Source organism: Ylistrum balloti, unplaced genomic scaffold (assembly GCF_031769215.1).
Source record: "Ylistrum balloti isolate Yb309-2 unplaced genomic scaffold, AGI_CSIRO_Ybal_v1 Utg369646, whole genome shotgun sequence".
NCBI classification, from domain to species: domain Eukaryota; kingdom Metazoa; phylum Mollusca; class Bivalvia; order Pectinida; family Pectinidae; genus Ylistrum; species Ylistrum balloti.
In genome coordinates, this window is record NW_026781904.1 from 709,039 (window position 1) to 732,266 (window position 23,228).

General features: G+C 34.4%; 1 protein-coding gene across 1 annotated transcript; it reads right to left on the reverse strand.

Annotated features, from left to right (window-relative positions):
* Positions 1–1,357: 1,357 nt before the first annotated feature.
* Positions 1,358–16,931, reverse strand: LOC132555112 (nose resistant to fluoxetine protein 6-like). Its single transcript, XM_060219459.1, has 15 exons — positions 16,610–16,931; positions 16,042–16,211; positions 15,435–15,525; positions 14,829–14,940; positions 14,302–14,489; positions 12,047–12,214; positions 11,282–11,378; positions 10,495–10,587; positions 6,387–6,552; positions 5,909–5,988; positions 5,169–5,291; positions 2,910–3,033; positions 2,457–2,646; positions 1,763–1,905; positions 1,358–1,480 (listed from the first exon to the last, which is right to left on the reverse strand). The coding sequence occupies exons 1-15, from the start codon at positions 16,929–16,931 to the stop codon at positions 1,358–1,360; spliced, it is 2,190 nt and encodes a 729-aa protein (XP_060075442.1).
* Positions 16,932–23,228: the final 6,297 nt, after the last annotated feature.

Consider the following 23,228-nt stretch of genomic DNA (forward strand, 5'->3'; position numbering starts at 1 on the left):
TTTCTGCCCAATAATTAAAGCAATATACAAATTGATCTTGAGCTACATATGAATGCACTTGACATTCCTTGAAATGATCAAACATTGAAGATTATGAAATTGATTTAGAGAAGAGTTCATCTGCTAGTTCCAAATTGTTGTTTGTAAAGTAAGTGTACATCCTCTTGTTTTTATGCATCAAATCCGATTGATTTTGATTTCGTCAGCCGCTGCTAGATTTTAAATATTTAAGACACTTATCATCACTGACGTCACTGGCTGCACGACACAGTTTGATTAATTTCTCTTAATTTGTGTGTGTTTTGTATAATATTTTACAATTATGTTATATCCGCATGCGTGCATAACCAGTCGTTAGTGTGTAGGCTTCTAACACTTTGTACTATCAAAACTTCGCAAAAAGATTACCTGCTAATGTCTTTTGAGGATAAACACTCAATATTTGGATTATAGCATATGGATATGATATATATATATATAATTTGCTATGTAACAACAAGAAGTCAACAAGTCAGGGATTAGTTCAGGGCAAACACTCCCTCCAAGTGTTCTCCTGCACATGGTAAGAGATAACTGCATATGTCGCATGATGAAATAGACACGACCCACATTTGCCTTTAAACGAGCGCTGACTCCGTTATCGGTCGTGAAAAACAGGGGTCGTTCCTTGTTTGACAAGTTGTCAAATGCATTCCTCGGAATGCTACTGTTTTCTATTATTAGTGAATTATGTAAACATCTCCCCATCCCAATCCTTGCCAAGAAGGGTGAATATTACATGTGGAACTCATTTCACCATAACTGTAGTTTATAAGATGCTTAAGTTGATTATTTCAGGCCATTTTAAAATCTGGAAATAATTGTTATATTATTGACTATTTTGAAATGATGCTGTATTGCAGCTGCATCAATGATATTGTTATATATATATATATATATCTTGCATCTTGTAGAGATATCATACAACAAACAGCATATTTTCAATAGTTTATCATAATATTGAATGGGAATTCCTTTACAATAATCTGCAGTTTTCTGTTGGTAACATATAGGAATATATTCCAGAACTGAGAATTAATCCATAATGTCTCAATTGAACACAAGTAAATAATTTTTATATATGATGTTCATAGTGCCTCACTTAATCTATCTTGTCAAGTTTGACTGTCAAGATATCTTATATACAAATGTTACATTGGCGTTTTCCCAATATGTAATATCATTACTGCAGCATATAGGGTATGATAAAAAGTTTCTTCTCTTGGTACATTTCAGGAAAATTAGCTTAAAATCATCACAGAAAGTGAATTCTTTATAAACGCATCATACAACGTATCTTTCCTTGCTTTAAACAACTTCAGGATCGTCGATTTCTGTTAAATACGACTTTTTCCAATCCCATCATAGGCGACTCGAATGCGAGGGACACAACAAAAGCAACTGAGTAGGATGCTAGTAAAGTTGCAAGGAACAGGAAGACCTACAAATACAAAGAAGTGAAAAACAGACACCATAACAGGTAACTCTTATGATATTTGAGAACATATGAAAGTGCAAAGTTGTTTTATTTCTGTACCATTAATTGTACAACATACAGTCTGCGTGCTGTCACTATATATCGGATCCTCACGAAACCAACTATTATTCTTTTCATAGAAGCTTTGTTAACTTCATTTTCCCATTGGGTCAGGAATCCTGTATCTTTTTATATACTTTAGTTTCGTACATTTAAACATATGTTTTAAAGTACATTTTGTCTTACCATCGTGGTGTCGTCCATGTATAGTGCGAAACGGCGGTTGTATATAATACTATACAACACAATAGGATGCACAAGGTAAGCGCAGTATGTCAGCCGACCAAGCGGCAAAAACGCCTTCCACGATAGCAACTGGTTCACAAACCCTACAAAAGAATTATGGCGCTTAATGTTCGCTAAAATAATGTCCTGTCGTCGATCTTCAAGTATTAATGTCTTTTTCTGATATCTTTCTTTTACAAAACATACTTACGCATAAATATTATTCACGATTACTAATGTTGATTCTTTAAGTAAGCTCATATCATTATTCGCGCATACAATGTTTAGGTCAGACAGAAATAAATTTGCGTTTCTTGTAAGATGTTGGAAAGATTTGGGGTATATAGTTAGGCAAAAACATATATTAACGAATATTTCAATATGGTTTAAATAAGAGAGACTTGAACACAGCTTCTTTGAAAATTGTTTTAAACATTTTAGGGTAGGCACGAAATATTAGGGTAGATAGGGTTACCGGAAACAGAAAGTTTTTTTATTTGGCCTTACAAAAACGTGCAATTATGACATCTCTAATCTATATACCATACCATGTTTTTTTCTGCGACAATAAGTTGAAGAACAAGATTTCATCGTTCGTTTGTCCCATGTTCTCATGATGGTAGATAGTACACAACTTCATCTTTAAAACCCTTACCTCCATATCCATTTGCACATGAGAATATGACCCAGCATACGCAAGCACCCCAAATGCTCCTATGAAGAGTGTTGTAAAGAGATCGGACCTCTGTACTTAATTCTTTAGTTCCCCTGTTTTCTTCATACACACCATAGAGGCAAAAACAAGCAAGAGCAGCGGCAATGACCCAACACATCAAATTTACCGCCTGAAATATAAATATTAATGACAAATATACTACATATATCAATACTTGCACATAAAGTGTGGTGGTGGTGGTGGTGGGGGATTCAATTTATCATTATTTGTACGAAAGATACACGAGTGAAACCAAAAATCTTTACCTAGACAAGAAGATCGAAATGATTAATTCAACTGCACCATACAGTTGACTCATCCTGGTAGGACTCCTGCATTTGTTTCATATTTAATCTTCAATAGCGTTCGTTTACGTGTTCATCAAATACTCACTCTGTTAATTCTGTATTTCCCTTCTGTCCTGTACAGAAGATATCCTGTTATTATTCCTACTATGTATGGGCCCATTCGGCAATACGGTTTCATGTAATAATGCTCGAAATACGACGTAAACATCCTGTAAGAGTAAGTTAATTGTAATGTTACGAAAGAGCAGAAAAAATCAAACACATCTTAACAAAATAACGTGAATATTACTACACGTTTGTATATTATCAAGTTTTCCTTGTTTGTAAGGGAAATGCAGCTTTCTGATTCGTCTTTTTCCTTTTTATTAAGCTCTGCCCTTTTGATAATGATGGAGGAATCAATGGCTACACGCCACCTTGCGACGAGTCTATTGGAACTTCCTTTATGTATGAATGAATGAAAGATCTGTTTACATTCACCTGGTGTGGGTCGCTGTCACTCAATGATGAAAAAAGGACTATTATATTATTATCAAACAAGCATGGAACTAAAACAAATCCAATCAAAGCTTAAATGCAAATATTCAGTCGTAGTTTCCAAACATTATGAATCCGACAAAAAAATATAAAAAAAACATTATCTCTCAAGTTTAGGAATTGCAAAGTATTATAATAAACAAACGCATTACATCTTACTATATTACGAGTTTTTGAGTACGAATCAGCACATTATATCTCGAGTTTAGGAATTACGTGTTACAATAAACAATCACATTATATCTAGAGTTTAGAAATTACAAAGTACATGTTTACAATAAACCAGCAAATTTTATCTCGAGTTTAAGACTAGCAAAATATTACAAACAAGTTGCACATCATATGTTGAGTTTAGGAATAACAAAGAAAGATAACTCATTGTACAAACAGAAAATCAACAGAAATACAAGTTGAGAATTAGATACAATAGCACCATGAACTCTATCATACGGCTGTTGAGAAGTTCCAAGGAAATCAATAACTTAATTTATCGATTGTCAAACGTAAACGGAAATGATAACTGGAGTTCCTCAGAACTGTATGTGTCGCCTGCATAAAGTGTCACGGTCACCCAGAAATCGAACTGGATATCAGAACTAATCTGTACCCTTCCAACAAGAAGCCATATATCGAATTTCATTTCTATAACTCAAAGCATACCAAAGAAAGTCCAGAAAACAATATTCCCAGAGAATTTTCTAGTTCAAAGGGGCATTACTCTGCCAAGAAGGGTTACAGACAGCCAGGAATCAAACATGATCTGTACCCTTCCAACAAGAAGCCATATACTAAATTTCACTTTGATAACTCAAAGCATAAGCGTAAAAAGTCCAGCCGACGCGTGACGACGGACAAAGTGGTCCTTAAGCTCTGCAGGCGAAACAATAATGGCTGGGTACAACACATTTGTCTGTTTAAACTTATATTTGACAATATTTGGTACAAGAATTATATAAATGTCTTTTACGTTCATATATGAATATTTACACTTGCGCTGCATTCTAAAGACAAAAGAAACCCAATGTTAATAATTTTGATATTTACGTACGGTGATTAGGCTTGCGCATAGATATCAAAATAAACTACTTGTCCAAGTTGGTACGCTATAAAACGAGATTATAGTTTATGGTGCGGAAAAGAAAGAAAATACACAACCTAACCTCAGTATGAATTATTCTGCTGCAGCCTTTCAGTCAGATGTCATCAGGGTTTCTATCTAACTCATCCTTTTTGAAAATACGATACATTCAACAAACGCACTAGCATTATCAACGTGGAAAAAATGGCGTGTCATGTTAATCGTTTTCCCAGGCTCTCTCCGATCAGCTGCATCTGGTTTCACGTATTTATAGATATAAACCTACGCGGTGTTAAATAATGTATTTGTGTACTATGATAGAGGAATATTGTGTAAATGATGAACTATTGATTCTTAAAACTAAAAGAAGATGTCTAAATATTTAAATAAATATTATAAAACATTTTGATTCATATTATATTATCTTTGAGAACTATTTTGTTTACTGTACATGTCAACGGCAGCGCCACCTAGTGTTTTTGGATTTACTTGTCTGTTCTATAAAGGGGGAGGCTGCTCGAACAATGTGTATAAGGTAATTTTAAAAAAATTAACGTCAAAGTGTAAATATAAGGATTGTTTCTTATTTTCTGTAGCTGCATCGAATTGTATTTACATTGGGGTAAATACATATTTAACTTGGTGCGCGTTACAATCCTTAAATGTAAGTCAATATTTATTGCATTTAATGACAAAGAAAAGAAGAGGACACAACATTGTGAAACTTACGCTGGGTCTGAGTTCGGGGAGAAAATCGTCACAGGTAAATCTTCAGTGGTACTGATAATACCTGTAGCTGTCATGGTACCCAATAGAAAAATAATGCACACTGCCAACCCAATGTATTGGGATCTGGAATAATAGCAAGAGCTTTTGAGGTTAGTTTCGTATTTTTATCCACGATATTATGAAAATATGATAATTCAACAATTCATTCAGTATGACGCGTAAATTTGCTGATTGATGTTGTTTCCCAGGAAATCTCTCCTACACGCAGCATCTGCTTTTTGTTTTTCTTTCATCAAGTCGTTAAAGTATTTAAAGTGTCATAATTTCATGATATGCTGACTGGAGTAAACAACAAACAACAGCAAATTTTAAATCTTCACACATCATTTGAATACTATTTTTTCTTCTTATATTAGAATCAGCAAAGAAGATTACTTATTAGTACAGTACTGATGACGTCTGTGTATCTAGGTAGTATAAGTGAGTTACTGATGAAGTCTGTGTATCTAGGTAGTATAAGTGAGTTACTGATGAAGTATGTGTATCTAGGTAACAATAGATTGGTTTTGATGAGTTCTGTTGGGTTAATAACAAAGTAGTGAGTTGAATGTAGAATATATTGAACATACTACCGGGAAAAATACAATTAGCAACAGTTTTAATTCATCGTGCATTTACATGATATGAATATTGAAAACTAAAACCAACAGGTGAATTGATTTTTGATGTTTCGTACTCACAAGTATAACGGAATTAGCATCAGAGGGCTCAGGACAAAGAACTGCATATCATTAGTCAGGTACCATGACCAAGATAAGCACTGTTAGAAAACAAATATTTATATATAAGGATCATTTTGATATATTATCGAGGAGAAACATAGTTATACCAAATCTATTTACGAATATTACATTAATGTTACGGCAGTTTTCAGTGACTCAGTTTCTACCACCAACAATATAGCACTGTTAGAATAAAGCATGTCTCGTTTTTAGCACCTGCACATGTCGTTATCTTCTTCTTCTTTAAAATGAAAACCATCCGACATATTTGATTGGAAATGAGAATCTTACAATTGGAATTCCTCGAGAATCCATCCGGGTTACTACTCAGCAGAATGCTTTTACCACTTGTGTCATTAGATAGTCAATGACTATGATATTAACTTCATGTCATGGGAGTTTTTCATCAGTGCGGATCATTATTTCAAAAACTTACCATATCTGAGCTGTCGAAAAAATTATTAATATATAGCAGGTTTTTCCACCAAGAATCTTCGCAGTAGTTCCGTTCAAAGCCATCCTTCGGCCAAAACGGCCCATCACCCCAGTATCGGGACAAACAGGCATTTACCATCAACACTAACATGTACGCAGGAGTGAGTCTGCAATAGGTTTAACAAATTTTATATTGGACCAACTCTGTTTCTATAAGATCGATTATTATGTCTATAGGGCGAAATCAGATGTCCATAGGACTAAATCGTACGTATATAAGGTTAATATATGTCTATAGGACTAAATCATGTGTCTAAAGGACTAAATCATATGTCTATAGGACTAAATCATATGTCTATAGGACCAAACTATATATCTATAGGACTAAATCATATGTCTATAGGACCAAATTATATGTCTATAGGACCAAATCAGATGTCCATAGGACTAAATCGTACGTATATAAGGTTAATATATGTCTATAGGACTAAATCATGTGTCTATAGGACTAAATCATGTGTCTATAAGACCAAATCATATGTCTATAGGACCAAATCATGTGTCTATAGGACCAAATTATATGTCTATAAGACCAAATCACATGTCTATAGGACTAAATCATATGTCTATAGGACCAAATCATATGTCTATAGGACGAAATCATATGTCTATAGGACCAAATCATATGTCTATTGAACCAAATCATATGTCTATAGGACCAAATCATATGTCTATAGGACCAAAATCATATGTCTATAGGACTAAATTATATGTCTATAGGACCAAATCATATGTCTATAGGACCAAATCATATGTCTATGGGACTAAATCATATGTCTATGGAACCAAATCATATGTCTATAGGACTAAATCATAGGACCAAATCATATGTCTATAGGACCAAATTATATGTCTATAGGACCAAATCATATGTCTATTGAACCAAATCATATGTCTATTGAACCAAATCATATGTCTATGGAACCAAATCATATGTCTATAGGACCAAATTATATGTCTATAGGACCAAATCATATGTCTATTGAACCAAATCATATGTCTATTGAACCAAATCATATGTCTATGGAACCAAATCATATGTCTATAGGACCAAATCATATGTCTATTGAACCAAATCATATGTCTATTGAACCAAATCATATGTCTATGGAACCAAATCATATGTCTATAGGACTAAATCATATGTCTATAGGACCAAATCATATGTCTATTGAACCAAATCATATGTCTATAGGACCAAATCATATGTCTATAGGACTAAATTATATGTCTATAGGACCAAATCATATGTCTATAGGACCAAATTATATGTCTATAGGACCAAATCATATGTCTATGGGACTAAATCATAGGACCAAATCATATGTCTATAGGACCAAATTATATGTCTATAGGACCAAATCATATGTCTATTGAACCAAATCATATATCTATGGAACCAAATCATATGTCTATAGGACCAAATCATATGTCTATAGGACTAAATCATATGTCTATTGAACCAAATCATATGTCTATGGAACCAAATCATATGTCTATAGGACCAAATCATATGTCTATAGGGCCAAATCATATGTCAATAGGACTAAATCATATGTCTATGGAACCAAATCATATGTCTATAGGACCAAATCATATGTCTATAGGGCCAAATCATATGTCAATAGGACTAAATCATATGTCTATAGGACTAAATCATATGTCAATAGGACTAAATCATATGTCTATAGGACCAAATCATATGTCTATGGAACCAAATCATATGTCTATAGGACTTAATCATATGTCTATAGGACCAAATCATATGTCAATAGGACTAAATCATATGTCTATAGGACTAAATCATATGTCTATAGGACCAAATCATATGTCTATAGGGCCAAATCATATGTCTATAGGACCAAATCATATGTCTATAGGACTAAATCATATGTCTATAGGACTAAACCATAGGACCAAATCATATGTCTATAGGACTAAATCATATGTCTATAGGACTAAACCATAGGACCAAATCATATGTCTATAGGACTAAATCATATGTCTATAGGACTAAATAATATGTCTATAGGACGAAATCATATGTCTATAGGACTAAATCATATGTCTATAGGACTAAATCATATGTCTATAGGACTAAATCATATGTCTATGGGACTAAATCATATGTCTATGGAACCAAATCATATGTCTATAGGACGAAATCATATGTCTATAGGACCAAATCCTATGTCTATAGGACTAAATCATATGTCTATAGGACTAAATCATATGTCTATAGGACTAAACCATAGGACCAAATCATATGTCTATAGGACTAAATCATACGTCTATGAAACCAAATCATATGTCTATAGGACCAAATCATATGTCTATAGGACTAAACCATAGGACCAAATCATATGTCTATAGGACCAAATCATATGTCTATAGGACTAAATCATAGGACCAAATCATATGTCTATAGGACTAAACCATAGGACCAAATCATATGTCTATAGGACTAAATCATATGTCTATAGGACTAAATCATAGGACCAAATCATATGTCTATAGGACTAAACCATATGTCTATAGGACTAAATAATATGTTTATAGGACGAAATCATATATCTATAGGACTAAATCATATGTCTATAGGACCAAATCATATGTCTATAGCACTAAATCATATGTCTATAGGACCAAATCATATGTCTATGGAACCAAATCATATGTCTATAGGACCAAATCATATGTCTATAGGACCAAATCATATGTCTATAGGACTAAATCATATGTCTATAGGACTAAACCATAGGACCAAATCAAATGTCTATAGGACTAAATCATATGTCTATAGGACTAAACCATAGGACCAAATCATATGTCTATAGGACTAAATCATATGTCTATAGGACTAAATAATATGTCTATAGGACGAAATCATATATCTATAGGACTAAATCATATGTCTATAGGACCAAATCATATGTCTATAGGACTAAATCATATGTCTATAGGACTATGGAACCAAATCATATGTCTATAGGACTAAATCATATGTCTATAGGACCAAATCATATGTCTATGGAACCAAATCATATGTCTATAGGACCAAATCATATGTCTATAGGACCAAATAATATGTCTATAGGACGAAATCATATGTCTATAGGACTAAATCATATGTATATAGGACTAAATCATATGTCTATAGGACGAAATCATATGTCTATAGGACTAAATCATATGTCTATAGGACTAAATCCTATGTCTATAGGACTAAATCATACGTCTATGGAATCAAATCATATGTCTATAGGACCAAATCATATGTCTATAGGACTAAATTATATGTCTATAGGACTAAATCCTATGTCTATAGGACTAAATCATACGTCTATGGAACCAAATCATATGTCTATATGACTAAACCATAGGACCAAATCGTATGTCTATAGGACTAAATCATATGTCTATAGGACTAAATAATATGTCTATAGGACTAAATAATATGTCTATAGGACTAAATCATATGTCTCTAGGACTAAATCATATGTCTATAGGACCAACATATGTCAGAGGGACCGAAACATATATCTACAGGAACATCGTGTGAGCAAAGAGTATATAATTTATTAGAGAAATTCTAAGTATCATTCTGACCTCCGTCTGTCGTTTTCACATTAATTTAGAGAAAAAAATTGATTGAAACTGATTTGAATTTTCGTAGAAGAATAACAAATCACGTAAATACCCATTTTTGAAAATAAGTTGATACAAAGCATATCACGAAAATGTAGAATTAAATTGAGAGTTTTGAAAAAAGGTCAACGGTGCAATAGGAAGCACAGTGTTTTATCATTGTTTTACATGAATATACCTTGTTATGGCCTATCTGGGGAGTGGGTATCATACTGATTTAACTACTGGCAAACATGTTATTGTGTGTAGGCGAATACATTTCAAGTAACGGCGTAATAAGGTTCAGCCTTGCAGCCATAAAACAATCAAACATACAAAAGACTTTGTTCAGTGTACCCCTACAATCTCGCTTCTCGTCAGAGACAATGCGAGACTTTGATTTTCATTATAAAAAAACTTACCTCCAAAATCTATGGAAATAGAACATCGCCCAGTTTATCTTCCCGTTGTTCTTCTTCATTTCTCTGAGTGTTAGGTAAGAAAGTAGAAGCCCACTGGAATTTTCAATATATATGTATTAAACTATCGTTTTTAAACGTGATACTGGAGTTTCCTGAACAGAAAATTAAAAAAAAATCATATCAGACGCATTCCAGGACATACGTAAATATTCAACACAACTAAAACAGATTTGCTATAAAACCGATTGAATGTTTATATGAAATATTTTAAGAAGGCATTTTTTGCTTCGCATAATTCACCAACGCACAACGTATGCATTGTTTGTAAACCTTGTGCACTTTATGCATAACTTGTCTGCACATTATCTGCACGACAGCAACGCCAATTTGGACGACCTTGTAACCATAAGTTGATCGATATTACGAACTGAGGAAAGAAACGAAAGGTTGATGTACTGCTGAATTGGTGGTCAGAGAGTTTGTTGTTAACTTGAAAAAGGGATTATAATGAACACCCGCGCTCGATGTAAATCGAGTGGGATAGCATCTCAATAACAGCTACAGGTACGTTCTACTTGTGTGTTACGTCACTACATGTACATAATATATGATAACGGGTTGTTTCACTGGGAATCTTATTTTTATTATTCATTGATGTATGTCGTTTACCACATTTATCACAAAGTGATTTCCAAAATTAGATAAACCGTATTTGCGCACAAGTATATAAACAGAACATCTGGCTTGTAACATGGAGGTATTCTACGACACAGCTACCAAAACCCACCTCAGTGCAAAAAATGTATCCACTGATACAAGGGCATTCATAATCGCTTGAAACGAAAGTCGATCTGCCATCTTTGTTACAAACTTTCCATAATTATCTGTAAATAAAAGATTGATATATAATTTTTTTTCTGTTCTTATCATACTGAATCACGATGAATGAACCTCCTACGGCAAATGCTGATATATTTCGTATTAATCTCGAAAAAAAAAACAACAAGAAAATACCAACATGTCAACAGAATCATAATTCAAACTCAAATTCAATACAACTAGGGCGAAACATGAACAAAAGAAAGGTTTACACGGCTTCTCCTGAAAAAGTACAAGGAGAATAAGACCAGGTGTTCGGCAGAGCACGCATCTTCTGCTTCGTCGCTAACACCAGCCATATAAATCTTGGTCAATCCAAGTAAGTAATGTCACGTTCTCAAATAAGAACAAGGTATACAACAACAAAACCAACAGGTAAACTAACGAGCTTCAATCACGCCCAGTTTCATATCACACAAAAAATATATTGTTTCTGAATGAGATCACGATGACGACCATAAACTTCCATTTTTTTTTTTTTTTTTTTCATTTTAGAATGGGGTATGGTTGTGTACACAGTGGAAAAAATCAAATGTTCTTATAGACGAAATGTTTACATGCAGAAGAAACATATAATGAATTGAAATAGGAGTTTCTAAATTTTTTACCGAAATGATAATATCTCATACCCGTTTAAATGTTTCTAACCTTAGATGTTATATCACATTCTTACTTGTAATTCCTTGCGGGAAAACGTATGAGTGACCCAGAATGACCCAGAACATGCTGAGAACCCGGATGCCGTTGATTGCTGTCAGGGAACCCGGTGCCTGTGTTGTACTAAGGAGCTTTTCACTGTTTGAGAGGACAGAGAAACTTAAAAGAAGTCGGCCTAGAATACCTGTAGAAAAAAAAACATAATTCAGGAAAAAAAAATTACAGAATATCTTTTATAATGAATATCCAAATCGCGTACTTTCTGTGAGTTTAGTATATAGTATCATTGTTGGAAAAAAGATATAAAAAGTTATAATGTCCGGGTCGCGACATTTCTTTGCAAAGTGGAATCTGATTGGTCCAATTATTTATATCAATGGTTTGGAATAACGTCATTATTACCCCTAAACCTTTGACAACTAATAATAGCATGAAATCATGGTCTGATCACTCGAAACCGACATCAAGTCAACACTAATTCATACTCAGATGTGAGGAATTTACAAGTGATAAATGTGTTAAGTTCTAATAATTTATTTCTAGTTTTGATCCGATTCTGGCTAAACAGGTTGTGTTATCTAGCGCTCTTTTGTATCGCACACAATGGACACAAATTGTTGTCCCAAATAAGGCCTGAAATACCTCCAACAAAGGCTACAAACTCTTCACGCATCACCATATAAACGAAACACGTTATGAAGTTAGATTCGGTTTATGCTAAATGATAAATACTGCTGATTCCTAGATATGTTATAATTCCGAACTAGTTGGTAGTAGAAAAATCGAGACTTGCGAAACGAGACACATGTTCACATTCAATTAACTTACACATTTGGTATCAAAATTAGCGGTGTTAGGATACATTTTGAAGAAAGTGTACACAATAAATGTTATAAGGCGAACAACAACGACAATAACAACATGGCAAAGTAGTATTGATTCAAAATCATATCCGACGAAATAAGGGCAAAAGATGAACAAATTAAAAATTAAAACGGAGACTCATGAAAAGTACAATGAAAGTAAGACCATGTGTTCTGGAATAGTAAGCGTCTTCTACTTCATTGACGACATCCTTCACAAGTGGGACCATATTTGTTTAAATTAGTTCGTACTTTGTGTTCTAATTGCTGCGTTTAGCTTACTATTTGCACGAACAGTTTCCAGAAAAAATGCACATATTAAATATACAAATAAAATGGTATTGAACGTCCGGCGTTGTCTGCCGTGACCTGTATGCCATGATTTCATCCATACGAATAGTGGCACGGTTTGGAATGTATGTATGTATGTATGTATGTATGTATGTATGTATGTATGTATGTATGTATGTATGTATGTATGTGTGTGTGTGTGTATGTATGTGTGTATGTATGTGTGTGTGTGTGTGTGTGTGTGTGTGTGTGCGTGCGTGCGTGCGTGCGTGCGTGTGTGTGTGTGTGCGTGTGCGTGTGCGTGTGTGTGTGTGTGTGTGTGTGTGTGTACGTACGTACGTGTGTATGTATGTAGGTATGTAAGTACGTACGTACGTACGTGTCATTATTTTTAAAATATCAGGTTCCTGGAAGAATGAAGAAATTGTATGATGTAACATCACTGATGCGTCCTTGAATGACGAAACAGATGTATGATGTAACATTACTGACGAGTTCTAGAAGGACTAAAAGTTGTATTAATATGAAATAAACTTTATTTATTTTAAAACAATTGCGAAACAAGTTATTCCAACTTATACTAATCACTCTTGTTAGACCGGATGTATTGAAATGACTGTCGCTAATTATACATTTCTATTAAATGTGTCTAGATAAAACAATTTAAAATATTGTTTTCGTTTTAACTATAAATTTCTTGAGATGATCTTCAGTAAACCAGCAGTTTGCTTGTATACGAAACCAGTATTACCAGCGTATATTTATTAGTAAATATGTCCCTTAAAATGTATCGTATGATGTGTTGTAAAATATTTCTTTTAATTATCATCGTGCTTGTATATGGAACAAAGTAAGGGAGATAACCCCTACTCATGCACGAAACCTTTTGATCGTTGAAAAATAAGAGCACTCGCATATTTATCTAACGCATGATGTCAAGCCTTCGTAAAAATATAACTAATAGAAATCAAATTGGAAATCAAGGTTTGTCATAACATGTTGAAATGTGTACTAGGATGCTTAATAGTCATTCTTTATATGTATATATATGCAGTTCTTAGGTAATGTCCGTTTGATGGCTTTTATAGACAACTGTTAATAAAATAACATTACTAACCTGGTTGTCCAACGTAACTATAGGACGGTTTGGTGTCTCCTACTAGCGGTGTCTTCTCCGAAAGTGTTCGTTCAGGTGTCAAGGGATAATCAACAAGGGTAGCACGTGACCATGGTCCCCAATGATACACCACAGCGTCATAGGTAGTACCAATCAGCATCAGTAGCATGATAAAACCGATCAGAATACTGGAAAATAGGTCAAACAATCAGGACACTGGAAAATAGGTCAAATAATTAAGACACTTGAAAATAGGTCCAACAATCAGGACACTGGAAAATAGGTTAATCAGTAATGGCACTGGCTAAATATGTCAATCAATCAAGATACTAGAAAAGAAATATATTAAGCGAGTAAAACTGAGGCATTGCAAAATCATGTTTATCAATCGCAAAACTTAAGTAACATATTGATAAAAAAAATCTTAAAATGTAACTCATACCGCCAACGATCATAACAGAAACAAAAACAGTTTGAACAGCATCATCAGCAACATCAAAATAACATTTTTACAATGGCAAACTTACAACGCGCCGATGGCTTTAGCATCGTAATCAAAAGTTTCTCCCTCCACGTGACAGTCTTCAATGAAGGCAAACAATGGCCGACTTCCGTTTCCGGTCGATATCGATGCCAGTCCTAAAACGATATTGGATTCTCGATGTTACAGAACAAATATTAGAGAAAATGTCTTTATTTTGAAACCCAGATTATATACATTTTGATGAATACGTGGATGATTGAATTTATGTTCCCGGTATCCTTGGCAACAGAACTTAAATGTATATGGAATTCAAATAAAAAATAGATACACAGAAATATAAACAAAATGTATACTCAAAATTTATTGAAAAAAGGCAGCTTTATACCGAGTCTCTTGCAAAGACACAAGAGTATATAACACAACTAATTCCAGCACCGTCGCAATGACACTTGTTATTTCACTTGAAGAAATACTTACATAGTAAGTAATAATTTTAGATGTTCAGGTCTATTGCCAGTGAAAAGAACGCCGTGAAGTTAATCCTAGTTCATAGCTGTGCTACGGATCAGTATCATGAAACACTATTGTTTCAAAAGAAGTGTTGTTATTTTTATGATAACATTTGAGATACCTACTACGAAGACATTACCTGTGTTTATATATGCCATTACGTCATACGCAGAACATGTACTAGGAAAACATACACCTAAAGTAATGCCCGGAAAACTCATCATCGATGACTGAAAAAGTGAAAGAACAAAACATGTTCATATAGAAATATGTAAGTTATGTGATTTATTAATGTGAAGTAAACATCCAATTCGTTTAACGATGAACAACAAAGGGCTTACTCCTGTTAATATCAACCGGTCTCTAACTATTACCATTGTGATTAAAACCTATACAGCAACCAGAGGCCTACTCCTGTTAATATCATCTTATCTCCAACTATTACCATGTCATTATGACCTATAGTGCAACCAAAGGCCTTACTCCTGTTAATATCATACTTATCGTTAACTATTACCATTATAATTATGACATTTACTGCAACCATATGGCTTCCTCCAGTTAATATCATTCTATCTCTCACTATTACCATTGTAAGTATGACCTATACTGCAGCCAGAGGGCCTACTCCGCTTAATATCATTCTGTCTCCAAGGAAGTGCAATACTGAAATATTTTCCATATAAATGATACAGGTATACAAGTACATGACTGAATACATATTTAAGAATTAAAAATATACTTACAACCTCTGATGCTCCCACCAGGATTCGGGCTGTACAATGCTGTCCTCTGAAAATATTCCCTGGGTCTGTAGAGTTGTCATACCTGATCTCTAAGCATTCGTCGTAGGATCCAAGAAAGAAGAGATTGCCGTCCAGAAATCCGGGCGGTATTTTCCCGAATGCATCAAGAACTTATTTATAGAGAACACCAGTAAATTTAATATTGATATTTTCAATAATAGTTCATCGACAATATCGCCATTTCGTAACCAAGGTTTGGCGGGCTTTGTAATCAGGTTGTGTATACAATTTTGTTAAAATGTAAACGTATGATCTTTAAACATTGTTCTTTTTACAGGAGATTGATAAATCAATTTGACCCTTGTTATGGAACCTCTGATGAACTAAAATTTAAAAAAGAAATGGCGAGTTTCGAAAATATTGCTTAAATGCTTAACCTAGTATTTTTTGATACATGTGGACTGAAAACGCAAACTCTTTAGTTCGTTCCGAGAGTGTTCTTAGCTATCAAATCTATATATGGTTATGTTTTGGAATGACTTACTGTATACTCGTAAAAACTACTTACATAACAGAGCCCATTCATGTCCGTTTGCTATCCCGTTTACAAGAAGCTGAGTGTGATTAAAACAGCTATCAGATACGTTGTAGAATCCTATACTAGCTCCAAGATTTCCTTTCTCAGAACTGGTCCATCTTCTTAAGTCTGTCAGAGTGTGGAAATCTTCGGGTACGTTCTCACGTAAGGATTGTTTACTTACTGAAATCCTATCTTTATTGACTCTTAACGCTGCTGATCTCAGAACATTGTTTTCAAATTCACAATCGACACATCCACATAAAATACAAAGCACAAATACCGCAAGTCGAATTATTAAAGAGTCGGCCATTTTGAATTGAAATCCCGGCGATTATAAAGAGTGAGAGCTCTTGTGTATTTCACGTTCTAAAAGAATCACTTAATGTCTGTTGTACTCTTATATAAACGCGATAAAACATCACGCTTCAGTCATGTAGTCAGACAATGTTATCGTTACTTACAGAATAATTGGATGATGTGTGACGTCAAGTGTTTATTGTAGTTATCAGTGATAACGGGATGTCGATATACAATCATTTCTTATCTATGGGAGCTTAAAGTGTAGAGTAATATTAACAAATTAAAGCTAAGGGACACTTTGAAACACGTTTACACAGATGAATACGTTCATTTTATGATGGTTACAACTTATTTTCTTACCAATACATTGATATTGATTAGGGCCATCCTGGATACTGCAGGGGTTACGATCACTTTCGTTCTCTCAAAGCAAAATTGAAGTTTCAATTTGCGACACCTTATTGACAAGACGTGAAGACTCGTTTGATCCTTTCATCAAACGAATCTCGAGGTCGCATGAAGGTATATCGCAATGACTTTGAACTTGGGTGTCGCTCCTTTGTAATCCCTAAAAGGAGCTTATCAGCCTGTGATTGGTCAGTTATATATTCCTGGAACCAATCAATTTACTTTGTTTGTGCCTTCAGTTTTTGTCATGATATGTTCAAGAGGTGTGGGGAGCGAAAGTGTTTGTAATTCCTGAAGTATAGAAAATGAGCAAAATATTGTATTGTGTGTAATGAACAAACGGCACACTCGTCCAGTCTCATCAATATGGAAAGTATGACGTCATTTTCACTTCATAAGCTCTCCTTTTTAATTACTATCTAAATAGAATGTGACGTGTTTTTCATGGAGAAATTGCAACTGATTTGACAGCAGAGAATACATTGTGTTTTATCAAGTTTGATGGCAGCGAATACATTGTTTCATTAAATTTAACGCCAGAGAATACATTGTTTCATTAAATTTGACGCCAGAGAATACATTGTTTCATTAAATTTGACGGCAAAGAATACATTGTGTTTCATTAAATTTGACGCCAGAGAATACATTGTTTCATTAAATTTGACGCCAGAGAATACATTGTTTCATTAAATTTGACGCCAGAGAATACATTGTTTCATTAAATTTGACGGCAAAGAATACATTGTGTTTCATTAAATTTGACGCCAGAGAATACATTGTTTCATTAAATTTGACGCCAGAGAATACATTGTTTCATTAAATTTGACGGCAAAGAATACATTGTGTTTCATTAAATTTGACGCCAGAGAATACATTGTTTCATTAAATTTGACGGCAAAGAATACATTGTGTTTCATTAAATTTGACGCCAGAGAAAACATTGTATTTCAATTAATTTGACGGCAGAGAATACATTGTGTTTCATTAAATTCTAGAACCAAACATGTACATGTAACCTACTTTTATCGGAGAGGAAATGTTTATCATTGAAAGGCTTCCATAATTTAAATAAATAAAACTATATGCTGGGTCATTAATGAGGATGAAATGTGTATATACACATGTCTTCTGAAATGATATTATGAAATATACATCTGTATCTTTTTAAGTGGGATAGATATCGGACATTCACACATCAAATTCCATGTCTTGATTTACCTATGCCTTGAGAACTGATATTTTATGGCATGGTAAGGTGGACATAATTTATATGTTGGGTAGATAGTAAAGTCACATCTATAAAAAACATATGTATGTTTCAGTCCCCAGGTTTGTGTTATGTCAATCCGAACTTAAGCATTCCGTTTAGCGGGAAGGAATTATCGGATCATCTTGGATACTCCAGGGGTTACGATCACTTTCGCACTCCAGGAACATGTCATAGCAGAAGTGAATGTTCCCTGTGCGACATCTTGTGGTCAAGACGGAAAGTCTAGTTTAATCTTTCCTCTTTCCATGTTCATCAAACAAATTTCGGGGTCACATAACGGTCTGTGATCGGTCAGTTTCTTTCTCCCGTGACCAATCAGATTACTTTGGATGTGCCTTCAATTTTGCCATGACATGCGTCAGAGTTACAGAGAGCGAAAGTGATCGTAAACTATGAGTATCGATGATGTATCAGGGTGATTACGATTGTAGATTATACGATAAAATATCGATCAATTTTACCATTTCTATATAGTGATACGCCCGCTTTCATGATCTGAACCATCGGGAAATAAAACCTTTCCAGCATTCACCAAAGAGATGTAATCGTTATTAATTTAAATCATATAAACATCGAAACCATTGTAAAGATTAAATGGATAATTCAGTGTAAGCATAAGACGCTTACTCTTCCGGAACACCTGGTCTTGTTCCCCTGTAGTTTTCAGGAGTCTCTCTGTAAATCTTCCTTTTGTTCATATTTTCTCCTAGTTTTATTGAATTTGAGTTTGGATTATGATCATGTTTACATGTCTGTATTTTCTTTCTTTGTTTCTTGGTCTTGTTTGATTAAATTTGAGTTTTGATCATGTTGACATATTGGTATTATGTGTGGTGCGGGTGTCCCTGGCCACGTGACCGGCAAAAGCATAGATTGTGGCTTAATTAATATTAAATTCATAGTATATTTATTTTTTATGATTACTTTGTAAAATATCAGGTATGTCTTCAATAAACTGTACATGACCACACACACACACACACACACACACACACACACACACACCCACTCACACACACACACAAACACAAACACTAACACACACACACACACACACACACACACACACACACACACACACACACACACACACACCCACACCCACCCTCTCACACACACACACACACACACACATACATGAATTTTGATCCTTATCTAATGAAACTTGATCGAAATTAAAGACTTTTTATGTGAACTTCAAATCAAAATGTTCCTATATAGAGGAGAAAAAACTAATAACGTTCCCAGCGAGGAAAGGTTATGTCCGGGTGTACAAATGTTTTGATAATGAATTCCACTATTTATAAAATTGTAATAACGAATGTGATTAAGCTTTACCACAAATTTGTTTACCAAGCTATTAGTATGTTAACCCAAATTATATTAAAATGAAAGGCATCTTCACAATATGTAATACAAGTCCGCTAAGTAAAGTGACTCGCCTTATTCAAAAATTAATAACGTTACTAGAAAGGACAGAACTAGTATGTAATAAATATATATAATTAGTGTTATATATGTATCATATATCTCTTGATTTTGCCCATCAATATAAGTAATTACTAATTTACCAATGGATAATATTTCATTATTAACTCTGTCCGTCTATATAATTAGTATTATACAAATGTACCGATGGATCTTATATCTGTCATTGTTAATGCTGTCCATCTACAGTTTCAGTTTATGCCTCATGACACACATGGTTACGTGTTACATTATAGAATGAATACCATCTTGAAACATGCCTGCAGCTACCACAAAATGGTTCTGCTGAGATACATAATTCCGCTAAATAAAACATACATCTCTGTCCGTATAGCTCCATGCGGTGCATCCTCTACACTCCAGGGGTTACGATTACTACATTCCTGGAACATGTCATGGCAAAACCTTTCATCTGCGACACCATGTTGACAAGACGAAAAGACTTGTTTGATTCGTTGATCAAATGAATCTCGAGGTCGCATAACAGTATATTGTAATGACTTTGAAGTTTGGTGTCGTTCCTTTGTAATCTTCAAAATAGCTTATCACATGAGATTGGTCAATTTCTTTCTCCTGAAACCAATCAAATTTCTTTGCTTGTGAATTCAATTTTGCCATGACATGTTCGAGGGTTGCAGAGATCGAAAGTGATTGTAACCCCTGGAGTATGACGGATGCAACAACGCTGTCTGCACGTTCTCGTGCATTTGACATTTATGTTTAATCTACTTAAGGTATAGTACGTATACGTGTTCCCGCTCGCACGGAACGTATGAACAAGATAATGATGAGATGTAGTAAATGACAAAATAATTTCCGCTATACTGACGGAAAGCGGGAATATTTAATCACTATGCTGGGCGTTAGGCTGGCAGAAGAAACTTTATATACTCTGGTATGGCTAGGCCAGAAGACGCGACCCTAATCATACGTTTCTTCATTTTTACACAGAATTCACACAGCTGACGGCATCATTTTTTTCATTGTCGAATGATATAAAGCATCCCCTCCTCTTTTTTTCACGAACTGAGGTATCCCACAATAGACTAACAATAACAAAATAACTCACGAAATGAGGTCTCACACAATATATATTTGCTTACAAAATAACCCACAAACTGAGGTCTCACACAATATATATTTGCTAACAAAATAACCCACGAATTAAGGTCTCACACAATATGTATTTGCTAATAAAATAACCCACGAACTGAGGTCTCACACACTATACATTTGCTAATAAAATAACTCACGAACTGAGGTATCACACAATATATATTTGCTAATAAAATAACCCACGAACTGAGGTCTCACACAATATATATTTGCTAACAAAATAACTCACGAACTGAGGTCTCACACAATATATATTTGCTAACAAAATAACCCACGAACTGAGGTCTCACACAATATATATTTGCTAATAAAATAACTCACGAACTAAGGTCTCACACAATATATATTTGCTAACTCAGGTCTCACACACTATATATTTGCTAACAAAAAATAACTCACACACGAACTGTCTCACACAATACATAGGTCTCACACATATATATATATTTGCTCACACAATATATATAAAATAACTCACACAATATATATTTGTCTCACACAATATATATTTGCCAACAAAATAACCCACGAACTGAGGTCTCACACAATATATATTTGCTTACAAAATAACCCACGAACTGAGGTCTCACACAATATATATTTGCTAACAAAATAACTCACGAACGGAGGTCTCACACAATATATATTTGCTAACAAAATAACCCACGAACTGAGGTCTCACACAATATATATTTGCTAACAAAATAGCTCACGAACTGAGGTCTTACAAAATATATATTTGCTAACAAAATAACCCACGAACTGAGGTCTCACACAGCATATATTTGCTAACAAAATAGCTCACGAACTGAGGTCTCACACAATATATATTTGCTAACAAAATAACTCACGAACTCAGATCTCACACAATATAAATATGCTATTAAAATAACTCACGAACTGAGGTTTCACACAATACACAATATAGACTCAAAATAACAAAATTACTCACGAACTGGGGTCTCACACAATATAAATTTGCTAACAAAATAACCCACGAACGGAGGTCTCACACAATATTGACTTAGTAACAAAATAACTCACGCATTGTCTAACACAATTAAGATTCACAATAATCACCCTTGAGTGATTCTTTGGCGACAAAATACATATAAAAAACGTTTTCGAAAATGTTCCCCGCATAAAGTATACAGGATAAAATTTAAAGAATGGTTCAAATGAACACTCACTGCTACAATGATTTCCGAAAATGGGAGAGTTGTGAAAACTTCATCAATTCTTTTGTTGATAATTGTTCCATATATGGATACAACAAAGAATGGGAATATGGTGACAACAAAACAGAGGCTGACTATAAATAACATTTTCGTTGTCCTCAAGGTCATCTTTGTCACGCCGCCTGCGAAAGACGAATTCCCTGTAACCCTACCTAAAGTCAGATCTTTTCTCCTCCTGTTGGCGATATAAATACGCCTTATTATTGTGATATTAAGGCCACTAATTATACAAAATGGAACCATAACGTAAAAAGATATATCGATATAATTTTTGTAATCAATGCAAAAATCTTTGGTAAATTTCGGTAAAGTGCATGTTGTGTATTCGTCATCCCACTGTAGACATGTGTGTGGAAGGTTGACAACAATGATAGAAACGGAAATCAAACCAACGAAAGTCATTGCACGCTTTCTCGTGCAATATTGTTTTGTTTTGAAAGGGTGAGAAACCGCGATATGTCGATCGAGGGCGACGCCTACCGTTATCCACGAGGACAGGTGCGAGAATATAGATAGGCTGGTAGCGGGTATGGAACAGATCCATGGAAAAGGGTCTGTGGTAGACTGGTACAATCGGATCCTTTGTAACCAGAAAATGATTCCACTGACAACCAATACACCAATGTCGGATAGACTGAGTAATGTTAGATATGTGTAGAACGAGGAGGATTTAGATAGGTTAATTAACACCACAAGCGACAGAATGTTTGCTAAGATGCTCAAAACGATGAAAAACGACCATGCCACTCCTATCAGCATTTCCATTCCATTATTTTGGAAATCGCCA